At 39.1% G+C, this 9,700-nt stretch overlaps 1 protein-coding gene across 1 annotated transcript; it reads left to right on the top strand.

The window, feature by feature from the left end:
* The first annotated feature begins 347 nt into the window (after positions 1–347).
* Positions 348–9,252, top strand: SETD4 (SET domain containing 4). Its single transcript, XM_010000412.1, has 10 exons — positions 348–417; positions 875–970; positions 2,020–2,057; positions 3,521–3,609; positions 4,544–4,973; positions 5,770–5,944; positions 6,572–6,653; positions 7,026–7,106; positions 8,104–8,227; positions 9,105–9,252. The coding sequence occupies exons 1-10, from the start codon at positions 348–350 to the stop codon at positions 9,237–9,239; spliced, it is 1,320 nt and encodes a 439-aa protein (XP_009998714.1). The 3' UTR covers positions 9,240–9,252.
* The last annotated feature ends 448 nt before the right edge of the window (positions 9,253–9,700 follow it).

The following is a 9,700-nucleotide window of genomic DNA, read 5'->3' as shown; positions in this document are numbered from 1 at the left end:
GGTAGCGGGGGTTCCTGCCGGGCCCAGGCCTGGGTGGGGCGGGGGGCGTTGGGGGGGCTGGAACCGGGGGATCTTTAAGGCCCCTTCCAACCCGAACCGTTCCATGATTCTGTGAGAAGGGCTTCCCCTTTTACTGCGCACCTGTCACCCACCTGCGTTTCGGCGTTGGCTTGTAGTACGTTTTATAAACAGGCAGCTTATTAAGTGCTCTGGCTTCTCATGTTGATGTGCAGTATTTGAAAAGGACTTTAAATATTTGTAGAGAAATCTGTCTATCTATCTATCTATCTCTCTATCTATTTTTAATGCAGGTTTTCTAAATTAAGGCAAAAAATCTCTCTCTTAGTATGAAGAAAAGCAGAGGCCGGACAGGTCGGAAGAGAAGAAGAAAACACCTGCAGAGTTGTAGGGATGGAGGTACAATCTCTGGAAGTACTGCTAAATAGTAAAATAACCAACTGTTGGTCAAGGTGTCCTTTTATAGTGTGTATTCATCAAACACCTTTATGCTTTGAAAATGACGTTCATAAGTGTTACCTTTCTCTATGCAGGTATTCTAGCATTAATTTACAGTTCCAAGAAGAGCACGGTGAATAATTGTGAGCTCTCTTTCTGGCTAATGGCAAATACTACATTATTCTTAAATTCCTAGACCCTTGAATATGCTGCATAACTCTTGACAGTTCTGAGTTCCAGACACTTAGAACTTAGTAGCCTAGTTCAAGGAGAGCCTTTCTTGCTACTCTATTATGCGGTACTAAAATTTCCAAAACGCAGCTTTTCTCATTATACAGTAAATTTTTTTTTTCAATTTATTTTATTTTCCAACAGAGTGCTATTTTATAGCATCAATCCCCTCTTTATTTATTTTTAGTCAACTGCAGTCACAAGCTGGAATACATTAAACTTAAAAAGTGGCTGAAAGACAGAGGATTTGAAGACAGTAATTTAAGGCCAGCAGAGTTCAGGGGTACGTTTTAATTATTTCTTGGTGATGCAAATTTTGTATTCTTCTAAAGCTGTTAGATTGTTGCTTTAATTTTAAATCACACACCTGGCTGGAATCAGGAAAAAGCCAGTTGTTTTTAGTTTTTTAAGGACTTCTGGCAAATGCACATGAATGCCATTTAACATGAGCTCGTAAAGATGGATGCCTGAAGTAGTGTAACCTCTTTCTTATATGACGATTTTGTGTAAAACTCTTGTACAAGAACACTGATATGCTGTAAAACGTGCACACCTATGCTGTGTTCCTTGTAGAAATCAATATTTTAACTGTTAGTAGGAAAATGTTAAAATTAAAGTAATATCTCTTTAAGTGTTTCCAGTGTTGGAACATAACCCTGTTATAATGTCTTAATCTTTCCCCATGCAAGTGCAGCAGATAGAATCATAGATCTATATGATATATATATCATATATCTATATCTATCTCTCTCTATATATATCTCATATATATATATCTATATATATATGATATATATCTATATATCATAGTGATACAGTTAAGTAAATTATTTTAGAGACGTGTTTCACTTAGTACTGTTTACAATAAAGGAATATACTTGTATTTTTTGTCTTGAAGTAGATTATGTTTGGAAAACTTTTGCAGTATTAAAGAGAGAGTAGAGAGACTAGTACGAATCAGAAAATAGTATTGCGAATAGAAATTGTAAAGTTTAATTAAAACTCTGAAACCAAGAACAACAGCCAATGATGAAAGATGTGTTTAAATAAAATCTGAGAAAAATAATTGAGTAGTTGCTAGAGCTGGGCAGCAGGTTTTGCAGGGGATGCAAGGGAAGGGTTTTCACAGGGTCCTGGAAGGTAAAAAGAGAATCAGAGAACAAAGAAATGAGGTATAGATCTGGAACAATCCATAATTGGCTTTTATGATTTGTAAGAGAAAATTAATATTCTTTTAGAGGTTTTCCTTGCCTATTAATTTATTGCAGCTTGTCATAGTCTCCTGTATTTTACATACAATCATGTATTTAATCATCCTTGTTCCTGCTTCAGATACAGGAAGAGGACTGATGACAACAAAAGCTCTTCAGGTTAGTAACTTTGATTCTAGTGCAAGAGGTCCTCAGGTTCTTTCGAGATGTAACAACTTTTGTAACAATTAAAGCTCAAAGTTCTAGTCAAGGTTTTCACAGTTCTTGTTGTGAAGGTAATTTCAGAATTTGCAGTGTTGACATGTCTATAAGATGATGTCCTGTGCACCATGAGGACTTGTTGGATGAAGACTTTCCTGTACTCATTTACAGAGATTCAGTGTGTAGTCTCATGTTTCAGCTCCAGGCAATCACTGGCTAACTGGAACCATAAGGAGCAGGCCTCTTCCTCCTGTATGCCTGCTCCCTCAGCCACTGGCTCCCAGAGCTTTCTTTGCTGTAACAGTCTTTCACTCATGTGATAAGTTGCATCAGGAAGCTTAACTAACAGGAAACTCACACTTTGAAAAAATACTAGCTTTTATAGTTTTCTTTCTTGAAATCTCCCACCTTGGTCAGGCCAGTAGCATATCAGGAGGGGCATGGAGGAAAGGGATGGAACTTTAAGGAGCTTTAGGCTTTATATTATTTTAGCCATAATGGGAAACCACAGCTTAAACCTCACTTTGATATCACTCTTCTTTGTTGTAGACCAGCTAAAGAATCTATAATTTCTCAGACATTCTTAGCAGAAAAGGGGATTGAAAAAAAATCCTTGCCAGTCAGATACTGGCACAGAAAGACTGAACTCCGACTGAAAAGTGCCTCTCAGGAAGCAGGCTGTTGGAGAAGTTTCCAAATGGGTGTGGGATTGGTACATGAAAGGATGGGGAATCAGACCAAGAACACTTGCAAAATACAGAGTACAGGAAGAGATGCAGTGGAGAAGTCATGTGTAGGAAGCAGTGTATGTTCTCATGCTGGCTCAGGGTTAGAGCCAGCCATTGAAGCCAGAGGCTCAGGTTATCTGCAATGCTGGGAGTCTGCAGTAAGGGAGATGAGAGCTAGATTGATTGGGCTTGAGTAAGATAGGGAAGCTCAGGAGAGGTGTGGAAAGGGGAGAGCGTTGACTTGATTCATATCCCCTCCCTACAGGCATGGACACATGGCTCAAGCCAGGCATGAAAGCTAATTTACACACACAACAGCTTGACAATTGAGGTCAGGGTAAACACGACCTCAAGTATCCCTACCCCATACTGCTATGTTATGATGTATGATAGAAGTTCAGGTATTTGTGAGTTCTAATCTAAAATATATCTCAGTACAAAGAGAGTAGCCAGGCACAAGACTTCCTGTGAACAGCTAACTTTCTGCATGTGACAGTTCCTACTGACTGCAGTGGTCCTACTTCCTTGAACTTACAATCATGCCAGTTTCCATCGATTTCAGCATCACATCTGTTTGCTTCCTGACATAAGTGTTCTCTGCAGGATGGCCTCCTATTCAGAAATCATGTAGTAGATGAGTCATTTACGCTTTACTACAGTTTGTATGTGATTGGGTTTTTTCTTCTCTTAAAGGCAGGGGATCTGATTATTTCATTGCCTGAGGAATGCTTACTCACCACGGGCACTGTCCTTAGTAGCTGCTTGGGAGAATACATTATGAAGTAAGTAAAAAGTGACATGGAAAGCTGCCTTTACTGTGGGTTGATCATTATTAGATGAATCATCTGAAGTGGTGGTAGGACTTTAAACTGCGTCCTCTAACTTGTGCAAGGATTTCATACAATGCTTTGGGTTGGAAGGGACCTTAAAGATAATCTAGTTCCACCCACCCTGCAAAAGTGTGATACCTTCCACTACCCCAGGTTTCTTCAAGCCCTATCCAACCTGCCCTTGAACAGTTCCAGGGAGGGGGCATCCATGATTTCTCCAGGCAACCTATGCCTGTGTCTCACCACCCTCACACTAAAGAATTTCTTCCTAATGTCTAACCTAAATCTACCCACTTTGTGTTTGTAACTATTCTCCCTTGCCCTATTACTACATGCCTTGTAAAAGATCTCAGACATGTGGAATGTTCAGATAAGCAAGGTTTGGACACGGAGTATCTATCCCCTTTTAGTTAGGCGGAGTTAGTGGAATTATATGGACTTGAGCTTGGCCAGTCTCTAGAGCCAACTTGGAGCTAAATGCCAGTTATGAATGGTTTATTGGCAATTTGTGAATTTGCTTCAATAGGAGAAGGAAGATAAAATCAGGTTGCAAAGCAGTCATATGAATATGGCCTTTTATAAAATTCAGAAGAAAAACTTAGGTTGGACAATGAATACTTGTTATGTATAGTAAAATGCCCCCCTAAAAAAAGGCAAACAAAAAAACAACCCAAGATTCGAGGCTGAAATTGTTACTAGAAAACAGCTTTTATAGCCGCTTTGAAATCATCAAAAGAACTCGGAGATGAACTACAAAGAAGTTTAAAATAGAAGCTATTTATAACATTTAAAAGAACTAGAAGGGAGATAAAATACTGCTGCATTCATTTCCTGTCTCACCTCTGTGTATCTGCTATGTTGGTATTTTTATTTTGTTTTTTAATAGATGGAAGCCTCCTGTATCTCCTTTGGTAGCACTGTGCACATTTTTAATAGCAGAGAAGCATGCTGGTGAGAAGTCTATGTGGAAACCATATCTGGATGTTTTACCTGAGATGTACACTTGTCCTGTTTCTTTGGAGAATGACATAGTAAACCTGCTTCCCCAACCATTAAGAAAGAAGGCTCAGGAGCAGAGAACAACACTCCACGAGTTGTACACTTCCTCCAAGGCTTTTTTCTCTTCCCTGCAGCCTTTGTTTGCTGAGAACACAGGAACTATTTTTAACTACAGTGCTCTAGAGTGGGCTTGGTGCACTATTAATACCAGGACAATATACATGAAACATTCACAGAGGGAATGTTTTTCTCTTGAGCCAGATGTTTATGCATTGGCACCATATTTAGATTTGCTAAACCACAGTCCAAATGTGCAGGTAAGAAACTTAAAAGAGATTACTTAATTTGTTTGTGAATGCACTATCTCAATAGAGTGTGCATTTGTGTGATGGATTAGGAGTGTCTGGAGGTCAGTGAGAAATCTCATGTTGGGAAGCTGTCCATTGAGGACACACACAGGCTGAGTACTTGCGGTTCATATAAACCCTGGAGCTTGTTATTCAGCCAAAAGCAGTTGAATAAAGATGATTCAAATGTTTCAGTTTATGTAGCAAAGCAAAGGTATAGGGAAAGTCCACATGGCTATGTGAGATTTGTGTCTGGTGTAGCTATTGGGAAGAGTAACTTGTAAATATAACCCTACCCTGCTTTTCCGAAAGGCTGAGCTCCTGGGACAAATCTTGACTTACACGTTCTCTGTATTACTTCATCCCTTGCTGAAGCTTCTGGGCAGCTTTACGAAAGTGTGTCAAGCAGTTCCACCTTATATCAGGGACTATGTGCCAACACAGAGCTGGGATAGCACAGAAGCGGCCAACTCTGCATGAAGCCATCTTTGATTGTATTTCTGGGGCCTCAGTACTAGGTCTACAGGGTGGGTGGCACATCAGCTGCACTAAGGTGTTGATATTTGTTATTCTTTATACCAGTATTATAGAGTAAACCTGGTGTGGAATCATCCAAATGGGTTGCCTTCTCAGACATATGTAACACTGTTTTGTTCCACTGTTTGGGAAGTGTTCAGTGCTCTTGGGTTTTCATATTCAGGGTCTAATTCCTTCTTCATCCCATCTTCTTGCCAAGAGTAAACCTTTTATTTTTAACTTCTCAAAGGTAAAGGCTGCATTTAATGAGCAGACAAGAAGCTACGAAATTTGGACAAATTCACAGTGCAAAAAATACCAAGAAGTATTTATCTGCTATGGGCCTCATGATAATCAGCGCCTGCTACTAGAATATGGATTTGTTGCCATTAATAACCCTCACAGCAGTGTTTATGTCTCATCAGGTTGGTTTTATAGACTCTTGATATTCAAAGGTACAACAGTAGAGAGCAGGGCATCTGAGCATATTAATTCTAGCTGTTTTCAAAACAAGGCATGGGTAAAAAGGGGTAACTAAAGGATAGTGAAGAAGTTAACACACTTGCATGTATATAGATATGTACACAGAGTGTATAATATGTACAATGCTTATTAAGGCATTATGATTTTTTTTCTTAGTACCATCAAAGGGTTTGTGTGCATTTCTAAGAAGGAGAATAGAGTTTTATACCACTTTGAACTGCATAGAGTTTAAGAACTGGAGTTTTAAAATTGAAAGTGTTCTTTGGTAACTTTTGCAAAATTGCAGTTCTTACCAGCATGTATATAGGGCTTCCAGTTGAATGTCTTAAATTGTACCATTGACTTGAGGATTTAAATCCTGATCCCAGTGAAGTGAAGTTGGTGAGAGTGGTTCGCAACTTTGGTATGAGTCTGGATTGCCATTATAAGGATACAATCCTGGAGATTACTGTTATTTTTTGAGAAGTACATATTTGAAAAAATATGCTTGAAATGTCGTTTCAGAATAAAGAATTGTTGTTTCTTCTACATACAATTTGTTTAAATATCTAAAATGTGTTTTTATGCAGATACTCTCCTCAGATATTTTCCACCACTGGACAAGCAGAGAAGTGCAAAACTTTCCATTCTGAAGGATCATGATTTCCTAGAGTAGGTATTGGGAGTTTTTTTGTTTCCCTGTGAACTTCCTTTTAATTTTTTCTGGGAGTCAGAATTTTCTTCTGGTATTGAAACCCAGTGTAAAATAATTGAATTTGCTTAATATTTTATTTATTTATTAAACAAACTGATCTGCTTGTTATTTGTGAGAGAATGTATGAGTGGTAAACACCAATCTCAAAGCTTAAGGTAGGTTTCAAGGTCCAGGCGATGTCCTAGCTGTGGATAGCAGCAGAGTAGGGGAATCAGGGAGTCCTCTAGTTCTGAAGACCTGATCTTTCCTTGTTGACACTTGTCAGGAAGAAAGCTATGCTGTAAAAGATCACTTGTCCTTTCTGCATCTCATCCCTTCTGACTTTTTAGCAACCTGACCTTTGGATGGGATGGACCATCTTGGAGACTCCTCACAGCCCTCAAGTTGTTAAGTCTCGGAACAGATGAGTTGTAAGGTTCAGTAATTTTTTAATATTTAGACAAAGTGCATGTGCTATTTTCCTTTATTTGCTCTTGGCTCTGTGTGAGATAGTGGGACAATTGTTTTGGATCTCCCGTGTCTATCTCATTGACTCCAGATGAGAACTGAAAGAAGACAGAGAACACTATATAATATAAAGTCATTGCATATTTTTTGCTTTTGTCTTTTGCTTTCTTTCATTAAACAGTAGACACACCCCATTGTTTTCCCTTTATATTTTGGGAACCAGATATTACTTTGAGGTTCAGACTCAAGACCTTTTTCCTGTTCGTTTGATGAAACTTTTAAATGCTCTTGACCTTGCTTGATTTCTTTAAAGCATGTGTTCCACAGGCTACTTCTGAATATGTAGGACCAAGTAAGCTAAAATTAATCTCTGGTGACTGTCAGCGCAGTTTTGATTGTTTCTTCCAAGTGGTAAATTTACCTCAGACAACATTAATAGAAAAAGGTTACCTGGGCTTTGTTTGAGTAGTAAAATTTAAAAAAAAAAAAAAAAAAAGAAAGTTTTCTCTTTTTCAAAGCTATTTATGCTTGGAAGATTCATTGCTGAGTGGAATAAGTCAATTATAAGAACTAAAAATAAATTCCCATGGTACTGTTTTCAAGTCCATGATGTGTCAGTGTGTGAGGTGAAGTTTAGCAAAAGCCATAAAATTAAGTTGTGAGGGATTGGCTTTTACTCCTCACTGGTGCTGCTCAGGTTGGCAGCCTGGCAGAGCAGTGAAGCCCTGAAGCAGTGGGCTAAGTGCAGACTGTGGCTTTAGCTGAAAGGGTTGAAGGATTGGATATGCTGCTCCAGACCATGAAATCTCTTCTGCTTGCTTTACCAGTTTTATATCAAAATGCTTTGTATCTTTTTCATGTATGCATGACCCTACTTGCCTTGTGCCAGTGATTTTATTCTTAGCATAACCATATGTTTGTCATTCTGCTGAGGAACAGAGATTGTGTGTTTTTTCCTAGTACTTGCTGGAGGAGAACGCTGCTTGGTGATGTAATTTCAGCCAGAAATGAACAGCAGACTTTGAGTATAACAGCAAAAATATGCCATTTTCTCATAGAGGAGACACAGCATGTTCTTCTCCAGGTAATTTGACTAGCAGAAAAAGTATCCCAGATTCATTTCTCTCCTAATATAAATGTAGAGCAGTGTAATTTTCTGGGATGAGAACAGAGTGAGAGAGGGAATTGACTACACTGGAGTGGTGTAGGATTTGTTTCTGGGGTGACTGACAGCACTCGATTGCTCAGCTGAATTAGTGGCTGCAGCGAAGAAAGGAACCATGTTACAAAGCTTATACAAAACCTGTGAACAAGTGAAAAGTGTTTAACCTTTCTCTGCCTACACTATCAGTGAGTTTGTTGAGCCCACTTCTTAAAAGAAAATGCAGGCTTGTATGAGGTGTGCACATAGGATGCTGCAGACCTGCCACAAGTGTCTTCTTGCAAAAAGTTAAGGTTGTGTTCATTAAAGCCAGTCAAGCCAAATGAGCTAATCTCCTGTGAGGGAGGTCTGTGCTCTTAGAAAAAAAATCTGTCCTTCCTTTCTAAATTTTGGCAAACAACATGTGTGCTTAATGTCAAGTTGGATAGCTATCATGGAAGAGGGTTATTAAACCCAGAGTTTTGCCAATGAGGCACATACGTACACAGAGCATGAGGTGAATCTGGTCTTGAGCAACATCTTGAGGGTAGTACAGACTTAGGAGCCTGATGTCAAGTAAACATTTCCCTTCCTCTCTCCTCGTTTTTGATCTGCTTCCTATTCAAATGATGATTTTTTTTTCTTTTTTCTCTTTTGTTTACTATTACAATTTCTCTTGTAAAAGATTTTAAAAAAAGACTGTTTTGATACAGTTCATGGAATCCCTACTACAGATTAGCTTTCCACACATTTAATGTTCATGTCCTATATTAAAAAAAAACCTTTTTTAAAAATTTCATCCCATTTGTATAAACTTCAGATTTCCCAGTTGAAAAGGAGCAAAGAGAACCTCAAAAAACACCTGGCTTTGGTAGAAGCACTTCGCTTGGAAGATCTGAAGATACTACAAAAATCAGCTGAGATTCTTTGCAACTTGAACATGACAACAGCTTGACCTATCTGGAGCTGAGATAGCCGTGGCTGACTGGATCTCTTTTGCCTTGCTCAGCTATTGTAATGGACCTTAGCAGCAAAGAATAATGTAAAATGTCATCAGAATATGACTACTTTTGTTCATGGGGTCACACAGGACCCAGAGTCTTACTTAGTTCTTTGATGAGCTGCTTCATTAATGCGATGCGGTAGCCCAAATGGTGAGGGGGAAGCACAGGTGGCTTTCATCACATCTTGCCCAAATCATGGCTGCTGTGAGCAGAACAGCTTCTGGGGTCATTTGTGCAGTCCCGGGATGGTGGGCTCCCAGCAGTTCTAGGCTGCATGTGTGGCTAAAGCATGGATCATAGGGTCAAGCAGATACTCCTCAGCATGTATTTGTGCTCTGGCACTTGACAGAGAGGCAGAGGATGGAGCCACTTACATTTGCCTTATACTGATTCTTTACTTTCTCCTTGAGAT

Source organism: Chaetura pelagica, unplaced genomic scaffold (assembly GCF_000747805.2).
Source record: "Chaetura pelagica isolate M959 unplaced genomic scaffold, ChaPel_1.0 scaffold244, whole genome shotgun sequence".
Taxonomy (NCBI): Eukaryota; Metazoa; Chordata; class Aves; order Apodiformes; family Apodidae; genus Chaetura; species Chaetura pelagica.
The sequence above is the reverse complement of the archived record's forward strand: the minus strand, read 5'-3'. Positions and strand labels throughout refer to the sequence as shown.